At 41.7% G+C, this 21613-nt stretch overlaps 2 protein-coding genes across 6 annotated transcripts in view; one reads left to right on the top strand and one right to left on the bottom strand.

Annotated features, from left to right (window-relative positions):
- Nucleotides 1-90: 90 nt before the first annotated feature.
- On the top strand, nt 91-2159 carry snrnp25 (small nuclear ribonucleoprotein 25). Its single transcript, XM_084372353.1, has 5 exons — nt 91-568; nt 1202-1292; nt 1411-1516; nt 1593-1667; nt 1766-2159. Exons 1-5 carry the CDS (start codon nt 344-346, stop codon nt 1821-1823), a joined length of 555 nt encoding a protein of 184 aa, XP_084228479.1. The 5' UTR covers nt 91-343; the 3' UTR covers nt 1824-2159.
- A 4575-nt stretch (nt 2160-6734) lies between these two features.
- mrtfbb (myocardin related transcription factor Bb) overlaps nt 6735-21613 on the bottom strand; it is a 68341-nt gene continuing 53462 nt past the window's right edge. For 2 of the 5 annotated variants that reach the window (XM_084371787.1, XM_084371788.1), the window contains 14 exons: nt 18590-18807; nt 15150-15215; nt 13865-13920; nt 13680-13755; nt 13253-13414; nt 12629-12813; nt 12215-12361; nt 11075-11316; nt 10620-10755; nt 9636-10532; nt 8696-8806; nt 8434-8562; nt 8291-8351; nt 6735-8192 (listed from right to left, as the gene is read on the bottom strand). In XM_084371787.1, coding sequence (XP_084227913.1) covers nt 7726-8192; nt 8291-8351; nt 8434-8562; nt 8696-8806; nt 9636-10532; nt 10620-10755; nt 11075-11316; nt 12215-12361; nt 12629-12813; nt 13253-13414; nt 13680-13755; nt 13865-13920; nt 15150-15215; nt 18590-18689 — 2835 coding nt within the window. In that variant the 5' untranslated portion in view covers nt 18690-18807 and the 3' untranslated portion in view covers nt 6735-7725. The remainder of the gene's footprint in view (nt 8193-8290; nt 8352-8433; nt 8563-8695; nt 8807-9635; nt 10533-10619; nt 10756-11074; nt 11317-12214; nt 12362-12628; nt 12814-13252; nt 13415-13679; nt 13756-13864; nt 13921-15149; nt 15216-18589; nt 18808-21613) is intronic. The other 3 variants (XM_084371790.1, XM_084371791.1, XM_084371789.1) reach the window with 2 other exon arrangements.

Here is a 21613-nt window from a genome sequence, read left to right as displayed (position 1 = left end):
CCCAAAATAGCATCACAATTGAATAATATTGAATAACAACAATATCTGGCTGTTCAAGAAAACACTAAAGTTGTATCTATGTTTACGTCCACTAACAGGAACCATTGGAGCTTGAGCTACGGTTCCCCCTCGGTATGAATTGTGCGCCGTACACATCGTTTATTTATGTCTTGCCGCGAAATAAGCACCTGTTAAAATGTTTTTAAGCTGTATTTGTTAGAGTATCGCACAGCGTTTTGTCGACGTTTTACTGTTGTTTAAATCGTTGAAGTTCCGGTGTAGTTTGGACTTTTACAGCTGACGAAACGGGCTTTTGTTAGTTGAATGCCTGAAGTGAGTGACGATGGAGGAGCAGAGTCTGGACACTGACTCTAACCCTGGAGGAGGAGAACAGAGTATAAAGGAAGAAGAGGAGGACAGTGACAACCTGACGGAGATGGCAGCAGCTCCAGAAGCAGAGGAGGATGAAGATGAAGAGGCTCTTCCTCACTCAGAGATCCTGGATATTTTCGAGGAGGGACTTGCTCAACTTGTGCAGGACCCTTTACTTTGTGATCTGCCAATCCAGGTTTGTTAGATCACATCCTTCCTCTTTTATTGAATCTTTCTTGAGATAGCTTCAAACTTGACAGCACTCCACCAGTTACAATTTAATGTTTATGTTTGTGGTTGCATTTCGTTAGCTAACTGGTGAAAACAATCTGTATTTACAGATCAGGTAAGGGCATCACAATTGCTAAAACATTTAAACTTGCCACAAAAATTCAAATGTTTACATTGAAATGAAATCATCTACATAACTTCCCTATCTACCTCACCCCATCCATATGATTCATGATAGTACAGTATGATTGTTTTTATTATTGTCTATGTACTATCGTCTATGATTGCATAGCCTCATTATCAAAATTGTTACTTAATTGCACATAATTTTATGTGGATGAAATAATAAATAAACTGAATAATAATTACTATTATTACTATTTGCAATTTAAACAAACACACATTTTCTACAGGTCAACCTTTACCAAACACCGTCACTTAATGTCATGTTGATATCAAATCTTGTTGATCCCCAACAGGTACATTTAGTTTGAGCTGACTCCTCAGGGAGGTTAGGCCAAACTGAACATGTGCTTTGGAAAACAAAAAGGTTTTGTCATAATCTGTAATTTCTTGACACATTAATTCTCATCTTTAGGTAACTTTGGAGGAGGTCAATTCTCAGATTGCTCTGGAGTATGGCCAGGCGATGACTGTGAGGGTTTTAAAGGCAGATGGGGAAATAATGCGTAAGTGTTGCGATTGTTCTGTCGTTTGTGAACATTAATACACAACTTGTAGCTGTATGATTATTCATTATCCATTATTTGAATGTTATATGTTATTATTTAAATGTTCCTCCCTCAGCCATAGTGGTGGTGCAAAATGCCACAGTCCTCGACCTGAAGAAGGCCATTTGCAGATTCATGGAGCTGAAACAACAACGTGAAGGCGGAGTGAAACACATCAGCTGGTAAACACACTCACAAACACAAGAACATAAAAAGGCCAAACATACCATCTTTACATTACCCTCCTTTCTTTCACAGGAGATACGTTTGGAGAACGTATCATTTAGTATTTCAAGGGGAAAAGCTTGAAGATGACAAGATGAGGCTCAAAGAGTAAGTCTATGAAATAATCAACTGCCTCACTTACAACGCTGTTATCATCAGCACTGTTTGACTATTTCTTTCCTCTCTGTATTTCTTTATATCTTTAGCTACGGGATCAGGAACAGAGATGAAGTGACGTTCATGAAGAGACTCAGGAAAAAGTGAAATGTCACAGACAACATTTGTCACGTTAGGAACAAACACCAGTTCTTTCCGTTTGTTCCGATGCTAAGTGCCCCGCAGACCTTGACTTTCACAAAATATTAATGTTTCTATGTTTAATTTTCAGCGTTTTGGGGCAGCCTTGTGATGATATCTGTGCACTTTATGCATCCCAAATATTTATCCAGAACCTGACTTTACAAACTGAGCTTTTTCTCGAAGAGTCTTCATGTAAATAAAGTATCTGGAGTATCTAGATGTTACGCCCCATCTTTACTACCACTGTGCGGTGATTTTTTTTTGTATAATTGTTTGAAAATATTAAAATTGATTACTGTTTTTTTTTGTGTGTGGTCGTGTTTTGCTTGAGCTTGCACCTCACCAGACAGTTATGCAACGTAATTCCAGTAAGGGCAGTTGTAAACCCAATGATTTGAATATTCCCGATGGAAGTGAAGTCTATCTTCCCTTTATAACCTAGTTTAAATGTTATCTGTCCAGGAGTCACTTGGAGCAGCTGAGGAAATAAGGTAATACACACATTTTCTCTTGAATACAATATTCTGTTTAATGGGACTTTAAGAAAGTAGTTGAGATGTTTTATTGTGAGTGTTTCTAACTTGATACACAGAAGTAGTGAGTACAATGCAGTTATAGTTACAGCTTTTGCCTGAGATTTGAGTTGTGAAAGTGTTGCTTCAAAAACTAATTCCAGCATTTTATCTACCACACACCAAGTTATTTATTTGGTACAATTTTTCCTCCTCTGAACTACAAATTGTTTTATAGATTTTTAAAAAGTTATTTATCAGAGGGGAAGCAGTGTTTGACTCAATATTTACTACACAATACAGCTTGTTTTGTTCACTACCAACTTAAAATGCCATTCAGGAGTTTAATTAATTAGTAAAGGTATGATGGACAGCGAGTGAGCACTTTTTTGTTTCAGATTTGATGGCATTTACCGGTTTGAATTATGTAAATGTGTCTTTATTGATGACAATTTTGAAATGCGCAACAACATTTTTGACCACTTACTCAGTTTTATCCAAATCGGCCATAAATGATCACACATAAGGCACGACAAGACAATGAGTATTTATATTAAATACTTTTGGTCTGCCATCTTTTTTGATAAATCCTGGTACATATTTTAGATGTAAGAGAAATATGCAAATGACACCTGTAGAGACAGTAGATCTGTTGTTTAGGAATTTGACATGAATTTGCGAATACCCAAATTAACATAGTCTCCAGTTTGATGTATTTGCAAAGCATAAGTCTGTTTGTAGTTTTAGTATTTCATTAAACAAAAGTTATCTGATTCATATATCATACCTACATTGTACATTAGGTTGATTTATTTGTATTATAAAGACATGACCCTAAAGAAGCCAAACAATTCTGGTGATAATATATGAAGAGATGAAAAAAGATAAATACATACAATGCCACTTTGAATGATTTAATCCAGATTTTTGGGCGAAGAAAAAGCCACATAATGTCTGTCAATGTTAGTCCATGAATTGTTTTTAAAGCCTGATAACAATCCAACATAATCCCCTGGTAATGGTGCCCTGGTATCAGGGTAATCCCCTGTCTTTTCAGCATCCACGATGACTTCTTCAGACAGTGAGCTGAAGAAAATAGTTACAGAGCTGAAACATCTTTCATTGAAGAGACAACAACTTCTGGAAAGGAGGAAAATCCAGTGCATATTTCAAGAATTAAGGCTACGTGCTGAATTTGGACAAACAGGTGACGTATGAAATAAATAATTAACTGAAACCAGACTAATATTTGCACAGACACACAAAGTAGGTGTGTCAAGTCTTTTGAATATTATATTTAAATATATATGTGTGTATATGTATATGTGTGTGTATATATATATATATATATATATATACATATATATATATATATATATATATATAAATAAATATAAACATAACAAATTCCTAAGCAATTCCTTAGTGCCTCTGTTGTCTCATATGTATGTTGTGTTTTTTCTACCAGACGAGGTAGCCTCAAATCAGCATGAGCTGGATTTGATTGGGATTGATGAGCAACTGAAACAACTGTCAGAAAGGAAAGGTGAACTCCAACAAAGCTACGAAAACATCACTGCTGCCAAAGATAAGAAGGGCAAGAAGGGTGAGTCCACATTTACTGCAGCAAAGCTTTACTTTATCACACTTTAGTTTTGTAACCACCTTTTTCTACTTGGTCAGCGGTTGATTTTACTTCCAATGAGAAGATTGTGCCTGGTGGTCGTGTTCCTGGAACCAATATTTTCTTTGTTGATCCTCCACCTACTTTCTCTGGTGAGTCAGCGATGCACAAATGAAGAATTTATTTGGGGTTTTTGTGTTCATATAGTAAAACCTGCATCCTAAAAAGCAGTGGCGGAATGAAACTAAGTACAAGGCTTTTGTACTTGTGTCTTTTCATACCACTTTCCACTTCTCCGCTACATTTAGGCTATGGGACAATCGGCTATTGTACTTTTCACATCACTGCGATTGTTGTAAAGCAGTAGTTACCAGTTACTTTGCATATTAAGATGTTTCATACAAAACATTTGAACAGCTGAAATGGTTAATCGATTGACAGAAAATTAATTTCCAACTATTTTGATAATCGTTTATGGCACTTTTCATGCATCAATTGCATGGTTACAGCAAACAAACAAGAGGTAATGATGTCATATATATAATACAGTCACAGGGGAAATTTACATTGGGTACATTTACTTTTACTTCAGGGTATTTACACATTGCAATAGTAACTCACAATGTTCTATGAGTGACTGAGTGAGTTTTTTGATGGGAAAACAATGAGCGCTTACTTTTCTGACTAGCCCCTACAGTGATTCTGGACTTCGACGAACTCCCCCCACATCCGAGCAGGACGCAGTGTCCAGAGTGTCAGGAGTTCATCACGACCGAGACTTTTACCTCTGTCAACAGTATGACCTGGATGGTGTGTTTAATGACAGCTTTGGTCGGGTACGAAACCGCTCCCTCCACCCTGGTGAAACATTTGCATGTGGTTATACGATCAGACCTTGCTGGGCCTGTTTCTATTTGTGCAGCCGGTGTTATAATCGCTGGCATATGCTTCCAAGGTTTGTTTATTTGTTGTCCTGTTCCTTCTTTTGCAGCGGCCTGGCTGGTTGTTGCCTCATTCCCTTCTGCCTGGATAGGTGCAAGTCTACCACACACAGATGTCCTAAGTGTCGAACATCAATCTGCACTATGAAAACACTCTGAGAGGAAAGCAGCTGGTGAGAACATGAAGCTTAAACTGTCAAGGCATCAGACACTGACCGGATGGTGAAGAAGTACTTCAGCAGTATGGCTCCCTTACAGCGTTTATTGGTTAGAATTCACTGTCATCATAAATCACTCCATCGATGCACTAAATATATGTAGTTGATGGATAATGTTTGTCAACTCAAACATTCAGATTCTATCACTTTGGTTTGAAATGAGCCCATGTCAGAACATGTGGTTTTCACTAATATGGTAACATGTTGTTACATGTAAATATATTATGATAAGATATGTGTTTATTAGATTTTTAGGATGCACTGTATCTGTATGCAAATAGATCTGACCATAACTAAGTGGGTTGGGGATGATTTCCGCTCTGTTCAGCAGCTTATGTTTTTACTTTCTGAGAAGTTAAGATACCATGTTGCCGTGATAACTTATTTTTTTGTAAGTAAGTGGAAGAAAACACTGAATCTCCTAGGAGTGAAATGCAGACTGGCATGGACTAAGTGATTTTTTTTGTTCTTGTACAACACCATTGGTGAATAATGTATTTGACACAGGTGTAAATTTAAGTAAAAGGTAACATGGCATACAAACTCAAGTCAATTTTATTTTTATAGCCCAACATCAGAAAAAATGAAAGAAATGCCAGGAAGAGCACCAGAGGAGGGATACCTCTTCCTGGACAGAGAGAAATGCTATAGACGTCGTGTGGACAGAATAGCACAATTACAGGATTTCAGGATGGCAAAACATAAAGAGATCATAAACATACATTGTATCCGGGAGGACGTCGAGGTACCATCAATCAGACCTGAGCCACACAAGCTCCTCTCCACCTTGGAGACCTGGAAAGAGACTGAACATACATTAGCAAAGCTCACATCATGCACACAGATAGTAGAAAAACAAACACACACAGGAAGAGAGAGCGTGGACAATGTGCACACAACAGAGAGAGACAAGAGGAGAGGCTGAATCTCTTGGAAGATGAAGATCTAGATGCAAAACATCCGAGAAGAGGCGCCAACAGCCAGGGGAGAGAAAGCAGTCCCCAGATGGCCAGTGGTCCTGCACAGACAAGCCTGAGAGAAAAGAAATGACAAGAAGATGAAACTTTTTTTTTTCGGATGAAGGGACTCTAATCGGAAAAGGCCCGGCTGCCCGCTGACTTCTCTTTAAATCTGGAGTGTGACACACGCCCTGTATTCTGAGAGCAGAGAGCCCAGGCAGGTATGAAGATCGTTGTTAGTCATCAGAAGCACCTTACAGTCTGACCTGACATGGACAGGAAGCCAGTGAAGGGATTGGAGTTTTAGTTTCAGTTAAAAATTCAGACTTTTAGTACTATCGTGCCTGACAACAAACTGTCGCAGTTTGCTGAGAAAGGGAAAGCCATTCACCACTGACTGCTTGCTCAGGCTGGTAAGATTCATATGTGGCCAGCAGATGTCACTAGACTCACTACAATACAACTAATGCATGAAGGTTGTTACAGTATGGCGTGATTGAATAACACGAATGAGCAGTGGTTCATGCTGATGGATATTATAATGTTTCTGTATGTGTCTTTATGTCTGTTGTGACACTGTAATGCCATGCTTACACTTCTTGAATAAACTACCCCAACAAGTCACAAACTGACCTTAATTTAATAGTTTTTAACCCTTGAAGAGTCAATCGATCAGTCTTTAAAGCAGTTAATGATGTTACAAGAACGATTTATCATCATTCATTTGGATAAAGTCTTGACAGAGCAACGCAGATGACGCTTGTGATTGATTACCCATAAGTGTAAGTGAAGAATCTCCACTTTAACCCCACAAAAACATGTGCAGTGTGTTTTACACAATTTTACACAGTGAACAGATGCACACCAGAGATGCAGGAGGGAAGTTTCGGCTCGTCTACAAACACACAGTAATTTTTAGTAAAAAACTGTTTGGTCAGGCTGGTTTGGTCAGTGCTGCTGGGCCACTTGTTGTAGACACTATGGTAACAAAATAGTCTTGTATCACTCACACTCCCCCATTAGTTAAACATCTGATTTATGCGTCACAATTTACACAAAAACATTAAGCAGTTGTGTGTTTACAATCTGTTTTGGTAGTGATAATCTTTTGAAGACAGGATGAACAACGTATAGTAACAGTCCACAGCTACATGTAGTGTTTGTACATTATTTTCTTAAACCAGGAGTCGAGACCAGAACATTTTCCTGCTCTTTCAGGCATTACCACCATCAATACAACACTGTGAAATTATTAAGTTCAGAGGACAAAAACAATCCATAACATGAGAACAGTTTGATGACAATAAGTGGTGTAACAAAAGATTGAAATTTAAAAAAACTGCTTCCACTGTCGGCTCAATATGCCAGTACCAGTCCAACTTTATATCAGTCTTCCCATAACAATTAAAGACCTCAAAGGAAGTAATGCAGCGATTTCTAAACTGATTTCTAAGCTGCACAATTAGATTATTACTGAGCTGATTCATAACTTCAGAAAGCTGCTCTAACGCTCAAAAGCTCAATTTTTTCCACAAAAGGAGGAAATCCATCGTCTCTTGCATAAAAAAAGTATCCGAAAAAGTCTGATAGGCGCATCGCATCTTGACAGCGCTCAGTCCCAGTTCAAGTGCAGTTCATGGGAGTCCAGGAAGTCAGAAGAGAAGACACCCATAGGCGTTGACATGTCCAAAGAGTTAACGCCGTCTGCTGGCACAGACAGAGTGAGGTCCAGCCAGTCCATATTGTCCATGTTGGTGCTGTGCAAGTTCAAGGCAGAGGGCGGTGTGTTTTCATTAAAGTCTACCTCCATAGGCGAGTGTAGCTCATCCATCAGCTTAAGTGTGTGTGGGTCAGTGTGAGAGCCCAGCGCGCCATCCAGAAGGGTCTTCAGTTCAGTGTTAGGGGTCAGGGCTGCCAAGCTGGTCGAAGGGTTGAGCGGTGCCGGAGGCAATTGGGCCACTTGGACCACAGGTGGAGGGCGGGATAAAACCGTGTTGATTGGAAGGGTGGTTACACTGGCTGTCACAGGGAGATGCTTGTCCTGGCTGAGAGGATCCTGTCTGATGAAGGGGGAAATCTCTGGAAAAACAAGTACAGAACGTTAAGTATCCTATAATCATTAGTACTTTATGTCTTATTTTACCAGTTCCCCCCTGAAAAGTGTCGGTATTTCTTACCACCACTCTCGATTAACACATCAAACAGGTCATCCATCTGTTGGCTAGCTGCAGTGGGACCCTGCAGAGTAATAAAAGGATCAGTAAAAGTTTGGTAACACTTTAAAGGATATACTGTACTAAACGGTGTATTTATTTCCCACCTGAACTGCTGTTAGCATGCTGCGTGTCTGTTTAACTGCATCCTCGTAGCGGGGTGGGTCTTTACACTTTGACACATGGTTTGAGAATTTCGGCTGTTGCAAGAAAGTTGGCTGGCTGGTACGGGAAGACTGTTTAACAGGAAAAGACAACAGTCACTTACCAAAAATGAAAAACAGGATACAACTGATACACACTGTCATTAGACCGCAGTTGACACTTCACAAATGAGTCAGTTGAGGAGATGAAAGGATCATCCTTTACCTTATTGCTACGTGCTTTAGGACCAGCTTGGCAAGTGGAGGCTCCCGCAGGACATCCACTTGCTGGGAATGTGTTGAGTAAGCTTTGTGCTGTACTATCCATCCTCCAAGTCTGCAGAGAAATATAGATGGGTCAGCATGGAGGGAGACATTAATGAATGCATTAATGCCATCAATATTCTAAGATGCTTTCTTCTTCATGCACGGAAAAGTAGCGCATCACAACATCTATCACCACTCCCACAGCTATCTTTGTGGGAGCGATAAACACTTCTGTTGGAGTAATTAAGCTCTTCTGAGGGATTAAGGCTGGGAGTTGTGGGCAACCTAAATGAAGATTGCTCTACATTCCTTGCTTTTTTACCAACGTTACTTTAGTTGAATTTCATTGAGCCCTCTTGAGTTTAAGCTTAACCACGTGTCTCCTCACTAGCGACAGCAGTGCTAGGCAGCGTAGCTCATGAGTGTTCCCCTCAGTTAGCATTGAGTTGTGGTTTCTGTTGCTATTCTGGCTGGTTGTCTGGCTCGGAGCAGAGGGACGACAGAGGGCAGTCAGGGCACCCCTGTCAGCCTTCACTCAGCACCTGCTCCAGTGACCCAAGTTTCCACAAGCCTTCTTTTGATGTGAATAGGGAAGGATTTCACCACCCAGCTGAGGCCTGTTATTACTGCGGCAACAAGAGAGACGTATTACCCGTGATAGAGCGTCAACTCTGTAAAAAACACGTCCAGTGTGTGATTAGACAGTGCCATCGAAAACACTGCACTAGATGTATGATGTGCAAGTGATTCTGAATTTATGTTTTCAGGTGCACGCACATTACAAACACAACTCAGGTTTGCACGTTTTAAAGAAAATCCAAAACCAAATCACAGCTGATACTGATGACTAATAGAGATGGACCGAGGAAGTCTGTGCAAGCATTAGTGTGTGTTCCTACCTTTGTCAGGGGCTGAGTGCTGCATTGCTGTTGTAATGCTGCTGAGGCCTCTATTTTCTGTGGCACCTGTCCAGAGGTCTGGATGAGGCCTGGGCCTGCGCTGCTAACAGTAGTGTGTAATTTGATGCTGTTGGCAGGGAGCTGGATAGTGACTGCTGAGGCAGGAAGGGATGCAGGCAGGAGAATCTGAGCTCCGGTCTGGACAGGCTGCAGGTTTTCAGGCTTGATAGTCTGGTGGCTGATGATGAACCGATTTTGAGGCGCTAAGTGGCACTGATCTGCCACCTCCTCTTGTTTGACTAACACCGGCAGACCAGGGGAACTGCAGGACGCTGAGCAGTTTGACGGAGTCCTGTTTTCCTCTTTGATCTGAATGGGAGCAAGAGGGCTGAGCTGAGGTGGAGAGTCGCCTTGCTGACACCTCTTCTCCGACTCCAGCTGCATCTTCAGCTCCTCCACCAGCTTCTGCTCCTGCTCCAACTTCCTCATCAGCTCCTCAATCTGACGTTCCTTCTCGTGCAGACGCTTGTCCTTGTCAGAGTCCCTCTCATGGGGCCTTGTCTCTATGGGACACTCTTCCTGTGGAGCTCGCCGTGGGGAGTTCATACAGGGAGCAGTGTGAGTTGGAGACACAGCACTTGAAAGCTTGGTGGGGCTGTCTGCTCTACTGTTGTCATCGATGCCCAGACTGGACACCTTGGAGGCTATAGGCGACACAGGCGGGGTTAGCTTCATGTTTTCAGACTGCGAGGCTGCTGTGACGGTGGTTGTCTCAATGGAAGCAGTAGTGTGGATGTTAGAGTTCCCCTGATACTGCTTTAGCCTCTCTATCAGATCCGTCTTAGTGCCAGAAACAGGCAAAGATCTGAGCTTTAGTTCCGTTTTCAGCTCTGCAACCTGTAAAGATAACAGATTATTATGTTCTCCTCTGCATTATGCCTGAGGTGCATATAGTCAGACTGTGTGCAGGCAGCAACGTGTCACCTTCATCTCGTCCAGATTAGCTGGTAAATGATCCGGCTTGTGGTTTGTCTGAATGTGCCGGGGCTGCACAGGGGTAGACGCAGTGTTTCCACTCAGAACAACACTGGGACAGCTGGTATGTACCTCAGTTGTTGGTCTGTTGTAATAAGCCGGGAAGAAAAAGGGAGTACACGTTAGAGAGGGAATCTGAACTATTATCCATTTTTCACAATCAACAGCTTCTGTGTAAGAAGCCGAGGACAGGAAATGTAAAGTATTTCAGAGAAACAGCAGCTGTGGTTAAACAGTTATAACTTTTTTGATGGATTCGATTGAGTTTGTTGAAAATCAATATTCAAATCATTTAACTTTGACACTAAAGGTCCCGTATTATGCAAATGTTCAGGTTCATACTTTTATTTTGAGTGTCTTTTGCAGTGTAAAAGGAGTGCCTGTGTTGCTAAATGGAGCCATACTTCAGTGTGGCAGGTTGGACAGCCTGGTAGTTGTACTGCTGCTGGCTTAAGATCTGTAGCTGAAGGAACTGCTGCTGCTGTTGCAGGAGGCGGGCATAAGTTGAGTCCATCGGCACTTCATTGAGCTCCTGCTTCTGGTCTGGGGGGATGTACTGATGGTACTTTAACTTCTTCACCCGCGGTTTGGGCTCTTTGCTCCTTTTGCTGCGGCTTTTATCGCCGTGTAGCTTGGGCAGGCTTTGCTGCAAAAGACAGGACAGAAAAGGGGCATGTAAAACCAGAGAGGACCATCTGGAGGAGATTTGATCCTTGTGACTGATCTCAGTCCAGTTTATCAAGGAATACAGTTAGCATTGCCAGTACCAACACAGCAAAACTTGGAACTGATACCGGAGTTTTATAGGCTGAAGTGTTAAGGTGGAACATTGTTCTGTCACTCGACGAGAACTGCAGGATGAGGAAACGTGTAGTGGAAATGTGACTCTCATTGTTTTACCACCTGCAGTTACAGGATGCACATGAAAACCGCCTGGCATAAGAGCAGCGGGTTCTAGCTATGAAACCAAAAAACTCAAGCTGAGTTAAGCAAGCACACACCCTTCAATTTGTCAAACTCAATCCCCCTATCGCATTACCGAGGGACGAGTTTATCTTTATGCTCAGTGGATAAATGGATTGTGATAAATGCACAAGTTATTGCTTCACTCCCATCCTTTGATTTTTGGCTTACATTTCACAAAGCTTGAATGAGGAAGGCCAGCCTGTCAGTTGACCCTAATTGATGACAAACTGTGGCTGGCACAGATTTAAGACCAAGGATTTGTGAAATGACTTTAAACCCTGTTACTCTTTGAACTGTGTTTGACTTGGCACGCTGACATTCGGTTCCCCCCAAAAGTGATGTGACTTTTAATATGACAAAGTACAGACTCTGTGTTTTCTGAAACTGCATCGCTCTTCACATTTCCAAAGGAAACAACAACAAAAAAATCCCTACAGTCGGTCTGAGAGATAGAGAGCTCTGTTACAAAGGTCAATTTCATGTCAGGACTATGAACAAATAAACGACTTAAATTAACTCGTCGCTTTAAAAGAACTTTGGTGAAACCCGAAGCCATTAAAAACACATCCGAAGCTCACCTTCACAAGAACTGGCCCCGGCGTGATACTGGGGATAACGGCGGTGACTGTCTGAGGTGTAGATGCTTGCTTGTTGCTTTGTTGCTCATTGACGGAGATGAGGTTGATGGAGTCTGGTGTGGGCTGTGAGTTAGATGGTGGGGAGTGCTAAGAAAAGCAGAGACAGAGAGAAACCACATGATCCGTTCAGTAAGAACAGTGAAGCCGCAACGCCTGTTAATCATCATTCCATGCAAGGAAAGAAAAGCTCCTCAACTGGGATATTTAACCAGAACCAGGTTGACAAAACTAAAACAAAATATTTCTACCAATGACAAATATATTACTTTACGTAGACACAGGATGCACTAGTTTGTCTGCTGACACTGAAAGCTCATGTTTTATAAATTGTCATAGTTTAAGATATTGGTGTACCTGCATGGGAGAGTTTAAGTTAGAAGAAGAAGAAGTTGTTGTCTCGGTCTCTGCCAACTCCCTTGGAGAAGCGGAGGTGGAGCTAGGAGATTGTTGGCTGGCAGGCTGTTGTGGTGAAAAGGCATCGCTGCTGTCCTCATCAAAGTTGTAAATATCTGGTGACTTTGAGGAGTTTGCCTTATCGCCTGTGGGGCCAACAACAAACATAAGCAAGTACGGCTTATTATTCACGATGCAGGGTTTGTTGGTCGCTGTTTGTAAACACAACCTTCAAAGTTGATTGTTGAGCCTCATTCCCAGATCATCAAATACTGACGCTTTGGGCTGGCGAGACACAAACCAAAATAGTTGGTATTTGATGAGCTGGGAACGTGACTCAACAATCATCTATCTTTCTCCAGAATCACAGACACCTAGACACGCACCTAACACAGAAGGTGGACCGGCAATGACACCAGATGGCAGCGTTATTTTTTTTTTCTTGCATATCATACCATTCACCTTCTGGCTGTGACTGTAACTGATGAACTGTGGGTGGGGAATGTTACACAAAGTGGGCCAAAACAAAAATACTCTAACGGTTCTTCTGTCAGTTAGGATGTGATAGTGTTGATGAGTATCTACCTTGGGCGACCTCTTCAACAGCAGAGTCAACAGGCAGGATGTTTTTCTCCACCAGCTCCATGGGTCCAGGCCGCTGTGCAATCTTCTCATTGAGATCATCAGCCAGTCTGGCCCTCTTTAGCATCATCTGTGTGGCCTGCAGGGAGGGTTCGGCCTGCGTCTCTGATAAACACGCAGAGGATCATTATTAGATGTGAATCCGGCCAGCATCAGTCAGCCTCTGAACTGCTTTGTCAGGGTGAGTCACTGCAGGCTCAGCCAGACCTCACAAACTTCTATCAACCTTAAAAGACAGACTGTATATCTGGTTCTAACTTTGTAAAACAAATTCAAACAGGCAATAAGTGCAATTCAATGACTAAGCAGCTTATTCATCTCTGTTATCTAGAGGCCAGTGCCCAGTGAGAACACACAGGAGGATGATTACCTTGTAGTATGTGCATACGGACCAGCTCAGAGCGCTCAGGCCTGCTGCAGAGTTTGTGCTTTAAGAAGTTCCCTGTCTGTTAAATCAAAAGTTTAAAGTAAGTGTACGTTTTTCTACACATCTTTGGAGCATAATATAAATGTAGAAAGCATGCTGCAGTGTAATGACATTAGCTGATGTCCTACCCTGGCTCTCTCCAGGCTGCGAATCTGCTCATGAAAGGCAGCAGGTGTTTTCAGAGCTGTGAAAAGGTGAATCAACAAAATCACTTAAAATCATGATGAACATCCAATTATACAACAAAAAAGTTTGACTGAACACCCTTCATGAACTGAAGAACAGAATAAGTCAATTTTTCACATCATAACTTTCATGTACTTTGTTCTTCTGCAGGAGCGTGACATTATTAAGCAGCAGCTCATGGGAGTCAAACAGGAAGTGCCGGCTTTACTGGTCTGGTGAGGGCTGGCTCACTTACTAGTCACCTCTGCTATGACAAGCGCTGTTTAGATTAAACGAACCAGCCGCTGAGGGGGGCCCTCTGAGGAGTGTGTCAGAGGAGCAAAGCAAAACATTCCTGCTCGTCACCTAAACCTCAGCGCATACCTACCATAAGCCTATAAGTGTGGGAGCAGCAGAGCGCTTTTGTGGAGAGGTTTGTGTGCAGGCCACGCTTGGCCAGGGGACCGACTGACCTCCGCCGAAGGCTCAGTCGCTGACTCATGTGCCTGTGTGGAGCCAGAGAGGAGCTGAAGAAAGCCACAACTGCAGGAGGCTTCTCAGGAGAGAACAGGACAAAGAGGAAGAGCTCTGTCTTTTTCTCTGTCTTCCTCTCCAGCTGTCAGCGTGATTCTGTCACAGATTCAGCTCATCTTTTATTAGGTGTAGCACAGGGACTCAATCTGCTCCACTTTTGTCACATCAAAGGATGGATGGTATGAAGTAGGAGCTTGTTTTGGGATACTGCTTGATTGCTGATGTATTAAATCTTTGAGTCATTTTTATCACCGGATGTGTCTACACAAATGCAATCCCACAACTATTGAGCAGTAGCTAGCTTAGTTGACTTGAGTTAGCTGGCCTCTTGTCCATTAGTAGATGCACACTTCCCACTGTGGTATGGTTGATACGGTCTGCTACACAGAAAATAGTTCCTACGTGAAATGCTCAGAACAACGTCTGTGGGTTATCTTGAGCCTTGGGTCATGATTTCTGGAAAAATACAATGTTGTTGAGTTTTTCAAATGTATTTTTGGCCTTTTTTTAATGCTCTCCAAAAGCCATGCAGAAGATTGGTTATATAATAGACTGTTGTTGAGTTACATGTTGGCAAAAGTTTAATTGTATCTCTAATATTATTCTTGTGAGAGCAACAAATAATGTAAGCAATAAGAAGAGCGATAAAACTCTGGATTCAGGATTTAGCTACACAAACTGTTGCTGTCGTTAGCGTGTGATGTGAATACTCACGGGGCATGATGCCTTGCTCCACGAGCTGCTCCCGAGTTCTCCTCTGCTGCAGACAGAGTTGGAGGACTGCGAGAGTGCAGAGATACAGAGGTAAGAGTTGAACTTTTGACATTCAGAGCCAAGTCCACTGAGTCAACTAACAACCATCTCTGGCTTTAACTGTGAAACCTGCCAGACTTCAAACAAAACAAAGTACTTATTATTTCTCGATCAATACACTACCCAAAAGGCCTGACGGTCAACCCTGTTCGCCGCCACAGACATCCTATTCACTTCCTGTATGGTTTTAACTACGTGTATTCAGAGTACCACAACTTTTACAACGGTTATACTTAACAACAGTGAAATGTTATTGGCTCAGATCCCTCCCAATGAGAGTCGATATCTGTGTGGGATGCAAATACACAGAGGAGTCAAACAGGGCGACTACAGTCCAGAATACAAACAGATAAAAGAGGGATTAATGTTCGGGCTGCGGTTACGATAATGAGCAAAACTGGACATAGTTATGACACCAGCAAAAGCAAAGAGAGCCGTGTCGTTATAATAAACTGCTTTGGGTCGATAAGCAGCAATCAGTTATGGTACTGCGGCACTTCAAAGACCAGACTATCTTCCAGCAGAATTTGTTGAGTCTCGAGTGCGGGCCCCACATACAGCACTTGGATAGCCCTCAGTGTTATTTTCCCATCAATGTAAACTAGTAAGATCCGTGTTTAAGCATTTATAAACAAATGAGCGTGGACATGTTATTTCAGCAGAATAACTCCACTCCATGCATAAAAGAACAGTTGGAAGAAGAGGGTTATAGGTGACGGTGACGAAAAAGACACCGGCGTGAGGAACATGAGGCCCTTATCGTCACCACTGTAGCGGAGTGAAGCCGGCTTCGCTGGAGCTACTCAGTGGCTCAGGGGAAACAGCTACTCCCACTCACACACAAACACACACACACACACACACACACACACACACACACACACACACACACAAGAAACGCAGACCTGATCAACTCTCCTGGGAAAGGCGCTGCGTCTGAACAGGCCTCTGTGACTCACTCTAGCAAAAATAAACTGGGCAGCTGTGAGAACAAGGCCTGGGAACCATGAAATTTGGGGGTAGTTGAGGGGTGGGATCTCCAGTCGTATGCAGAGCAGAGGGGACGTTCATGGGCTTCCACTGGTGGGCAAGGGAACAGAGAGTGACAAGTGCTGAGGCGAAGGGTGGGAGGCCGAGTCTACTCTCAGAGCGGCCCATCAACTTTTGGAGCAGAGAACACAGTGTGCCTGCCCCGCCTGCTGTGTTTCCTATTACAAACCCAGGCCAGGGGGGTTATAGCCAGCCTGAGACAGATCATACCAGGGAGATTGTAAAAAAAATTGCCATTGCTTTGTCTCAATATTCATATCCACTGTGACTTGGACGCCACAGGCAAGAAAATTTATGAGTGCATACAACTGCATATCAATAACACCAAAGGCTGCCTCCGAGCTCCACAAGGGAATGCAGAGTTTAATTTGAGAATCAATATGGGGGTACACCTCATGCCCGGGGTCCTTCTCACTTTGTGTCATCTTGCGTTCGACTTGAACCCTGGCTAACCTCTCCGTGATGCAAACTGGCTCGGCTCTCCAGCTCACCAGCAGAGCGTAAACAGAGGTTGTTGGAGAAACACAGAGAGAAGGCTCTGCTTGAAATCCCTGCCTACTGATGTAATCTCTGATCTCAGACCCATGTTGTTCTCAGCAAATCATCCCTGGAGGTCTCCCATCAGGCCTTTTATTTTATTTGACATTTTTTTTATCGACAGTATAAATAAAATAAATGTGACGTGGCTACTTCTTGTACAGACACAGTTGAATTTAGTTTAGAAACAGACTGACACTGGGTTATATTGACTTTACTGTTATAAATACCACAGACTCTAAACAGAATCCCATTTTAGCGAGAGAGAGAGAGAGATAGACTAAACCACGGCTATCCAGATTATATTGGTTTATCAAAAAAAGGCGTTTGTGGGAGCAGCTACTTATTCAAATGCATTTTCCTATAACTCACTCATCTGGGGCAAAAAGTTCAATGTCATTGATACTTTGACTTCTAAGAAATTAAAAAAGAAAGGAACCGATCAGCTTGTAGTTATTCGAAAGGTCTATAAACACATCAGTTGGCTAGAAATGCAGGCAGGCAAGTATCAGTTTATCACATTCTCAAATTTAACCACTGCTCATTTTATCCTAAATCAACAAAGCAGAAATTCATCAGCACTGACTAAAATGTATAGGAGATAAAATTGAGCCAAAGTGCTGATATGTGACGTCAATAACTCTCTGAATTTAAGCTAATTCGTAATAACATCACAGTGGTGTCTAATCTTTTTCCCAGGGCGAGAGAAGATTTTAAGTTCTGAAAACACATGTTAGTTTCCTTCCCCATGAGTGGGCGTGTCATTAAACTCTGTGTTGACAAACTGGTCTGAGTTGGTTGCAAAGTTATATTTAGTCAGGTCATGACTAATCATTTATTGACAAACAGTTTAAATATATGCAAATCTTACATGACGTCCCTGACAGACAGGGAATTACGTTTTGCTTTGCTCTCTTGCACATTATACATATCAAGTATTTGAAACTTTTGCCATTCAGCTGTTGTTATGCATCCTCTTAGAAAGCAAAGTTTGCATTATCATTTTTGTAGGATGCAAAAATTCTATATCTCAACATGTACCGCCGCTCAGATACCTCGTGAACTTTGGTCGTAGGCAAATCAGTTCTTCATATGTGACCTCGCAGATGTTACAGTACCTTACTCAAGTGCAGAACATGAACACCAGTCACAGGGTTTTTTACAACTGAAAGACAGCTTTGTGTGTAAGTAAAAAGAGTCCACATTACTCCTCAAAGAAACAAAGACTTTGCTGCTGATGACTGCAAACAACAACGATTAAAAGTATAGAAATGTTGATCAGAATCTTGATCAGCAGCATATCTGTTTATCAAGCTACCTTTGAATGAAGCTCATTGTGTGTGCTTACATTACACGTGTGAATTCATGCTTAAATCATGTGAAAGAAAACCATGATAGTGTTTTAACAGAATGCCAATACAAACACAGGCAGTACAACTGATGAGTATTTACTGGTAAATCTCTCCCACGCAGACTCTGACAGCTTCTCTACAGCAAGTTTGATTTATTATCCATTAGAAGACAATAGTCCCTCCTGTAGGAATGATGCTTGGCATGAATCACTCTGATGAGCTTTACTGTTGCCCTGTCATTTCCTGTTAGTACTGCGTCTACGTCACTACAACCCCCCTCCACTGCAGCCAGAATCAGCAAAGCTTCGAAACAGTAAAGAACTTGAATTTACTTTACGCAGAAGCCGAAATAAAACAATGAAATGCACGTCTGTTAGACAGGAAAGCGTAAAAAAAAAGCACCTGATTTGAATTTACCCCTGCAGATGGAAGGGGTCTCCACATCAAGGCAGGCCATAGTGGACAGTAGTGGTGTGCTTGGCGGCCAGGTCTGGAGTCCCATGGAGTGATGAGGCCAGTGGAGAACGGGGTAGTCGGGGAGAGAAGAGACCCAGCTCTAAGCGAACGACAGCTGGCTCTCAGAGCTGCAAACAGTCCCTCCTCTCTGGCTGCGCGCTGGCCTCAGAGGAGAAAGTGTGTGTGTGCGCTCAGTCAATGTCAGGAGGAGGGAACACAGAGCTGCTCATATTAACCCTCGCTGGGTCATTTTGCTGTACTCACAGAGGACTCATCACATTACAGCACAAAAACACTGTGGAACTTTTTGATATGATTTTGTGAATAATCAGGACGGAAACAAATATTTCACTGGTAACGTTGATCAAAACAATCTGTTGGGAATTTTTTCAAAGGATACATCTTCACGAACATCATGACTGTTTTTTTTCTCCAGAAATATTTGTCGCGCTCAGTAACTGAGACAAAGATAAACACACTCAGTCCTGAGGGACATGGAAGCTTATCTTTAAACATTTTTTAATGATTAGTTATAGTAATTGATTTATGGCAGCCAGGGTCCAGCAACTCCAACTAGTATGTTACTGCTTAGTCAAAAACTGTGATAAGAAAAGATGAAGTTAACATAGGACCTAAAATTAAAGAAAAAGGAGCAGTGGCTCATACAAAAACATGCTTAGCCGTGGCTTACTATGGCGGTTAGATGCTGTCCATTACAGCAGGCGTACTAACAGGAAGTGAGATAAAAAGGAATTGCACTAATTGCGGCGTGTCTCAGTTGATCCAGGAAGGCTGCTTAGAAAATAAGTCAAAGCTAAATAGCAGGCATCTGATCCCGCAGAGGATGTAAAGGTGAAGCTGCAGAGACACAGGAAGCTCTAAGTCCTCCAGTTGTTCTTGAGACGTGACTGAGCAGGACGGTGCACGCTGGGGAGGACTGGACCTCTGTGTTCTGGCTTAATAAAGTTCACTTGCGGGATCAAGAAATATGCATGTCAAACAGCATGGGACAAGGGAAACATGGAGTTGATAAAGTAAAAGGGACAGTCGGGCACAATATGTTATGACAGCTCACTGCTGGGATTGAATTATTGTGAGCGTGGCCATAAAAATATGGGAGAGCAGCAGAAGTATTTGGAATGTGTACACAGAAATCTTTTCACATTTGTGTTGGCCACAGAAACAAAAAAAGAGATTTTATGAATACCTCATATACACCTGTTGTGTCACACAAACCTCTCTCCTGCATAAAAGTCTGCCGTGGGCTCTCAAATTCCCATCTCACTCCAGAACAATGCTGTTTCTCTTTCTCAGTAACAATTTAAAAGTCTAATTTCTCGTTTTAAACCACAAGGTAGCTTATATTAATTCAAGATGTTTTCCATTCCATCTACAGTTTGGAAATTAATATCTTTTAAGCATTACAACACCACTGCATTGACTGTTATTAATAGACAATTTAGCTCGCTCATTACTGCAGTATTAAATCCATTTGCTTCCTACTGGCCAGCTGTTTTTAATTCACTGACGACTTTATAATTACTCATTTTGAGTAGAGGTACAACTTACAAGTTTACAGTTGCGGGTACGGTGTTTCATTAATGATGCAGGTTCTATAACTTCACAACAAATCACATTTCTGACTGAAATGTCCCAACAAGTATGAGAACAAACACATTTTATAAATAAGGATGAAGGGATCGAAACAGAAAGCAAAAGTCACAATTGCTAGATGGATTAAATATTTAATTAACCCTTTTTCTTCCAGCATTTTGTTCGGGTGCATTGCAAGATCTTTTTGGACAGCATTAAATAGCAGTTTAGCATTTGAAATCACACTAAAATCATTATCTGCTATCATAAAATTCCTTGGTTGGTCCATTTTGCTTTCACATCCCAAATGAACCAAACAACTGAGCCCCCCTTTTCCGGCGGTCTCGGTTGTTTACTCCTCACCAGAGTTTGATTGCAGGACTTGTTTGGTTTTAGTGCAATAAAACAAGACGCACATGACACACAACATTTTAACACCAGCCTAAACAAACCAAATGAAACTGACAAACACACCAGCGATCCTTTAAACCAAAACAGAGTGGGCCAAGTAACAATAACATATATTAATATAGCCACTTACTAATACTGATGGTGTACAATAATCTATTACTGAGGCAAGGAGACAAGTTAGGCAGTAAGATCTAACTGAGGGACGGAGACGTTTCACAAACACTGACTATAGATTCCCCACACTTTCCGTCTCACTTTCAGTCAGATTTATTTATTCTCTTAACATAAAATAAAACGATGCCCTCTCATGCCATTACTCTTGTCTTCAGTGAACCTTCATATATGTACCAGCAGACACCTGGAAGTATTTTATTTGGTACAACACGCTGTATTTTTCAGGCTGTAATATAAAGACCAAAAAGTGAACTCTTTTTAAGAGCGATGTGTTCTGTCTAGATGGACACAACATAATGTTTTTGCATATGGAGGTACCAAGTCAAAAACATTTACTAATACAAATCTGCAGTACTGATTCAAAAGGTCAAATATTTCAATGGTGCAATAACACAAGATATCTTTCCTCTTAATACTACCCCAATCAATGTTCCCAAGGAAAAACTGTAACTACTTAATCTGTGATTATACGTTGGCTTCCAAAGGCAATTCTGATCTAATTCCGAACTACATTCCACAAACAAATCACAGAAAATAGTTTATTTTCTCAGAGTGGCCTTGCTCTTAGATGGTCAACATACAGCGTGTATTACCAAAAACTGCTGTTTTGGTCACTCTTTTGGCACCAGCTGAGGTCTGTTATTTCTTCACTCATTGAGGCAGCACGGGCAGTCGAGTCAGTTCTTCTCGTTATGCATGAGGAGCAAGATCCCACAGAAATCTGCAGAAATCTAAATTATTTATTTAACATCTGTAAAATATATTGTTTGTTAATTTATAAGTGTAAGATGG

The sequence above is a fragment of the Pagrus pagrus genome (genome assembly GCF_965226575.1).
Source record: "Pagrus pagrus genome assembly, chromosome: 13".
Lineage (NCBI taxonomy): Eukaryota > Metazoa > Chordata > Actinopteri > Spariformes > Sparidae > Pagrus > Pagrus pagrus.
Note: the sequence above shows the minus strand (reverse complement) of the source record. Positions and strands in the feature narration are given on the sequence as shown.

What these genes read in the sequence shown, in the direction of transcription:
- snrnp25 (XM_084372353.1), top strand. Translation starts at nt 344, where the DNA reads ATGGAGGAGCAGAGTCTGGACACTGACTCTAACCCTGGAGGAGGAGAA. An exon ending in TTTGTGATCTGCCAATCCAG is followed by an intron (nt 569 to 1,201) that starts GTTTGTTAGATC and finishes TCTCATCTTTAG; the next exon opens with GTAACTTTGGAGGAGGTCAA. An exon ending in GGCAGATGGGGAAATAATGC is followed by an intron (nt 1,293 to 1,410) that starts GTAAGTGTTGCG and finishes TTCCTCCCTCAG; the next exon opens with CCATAGTGGTGGTGCAAAAT.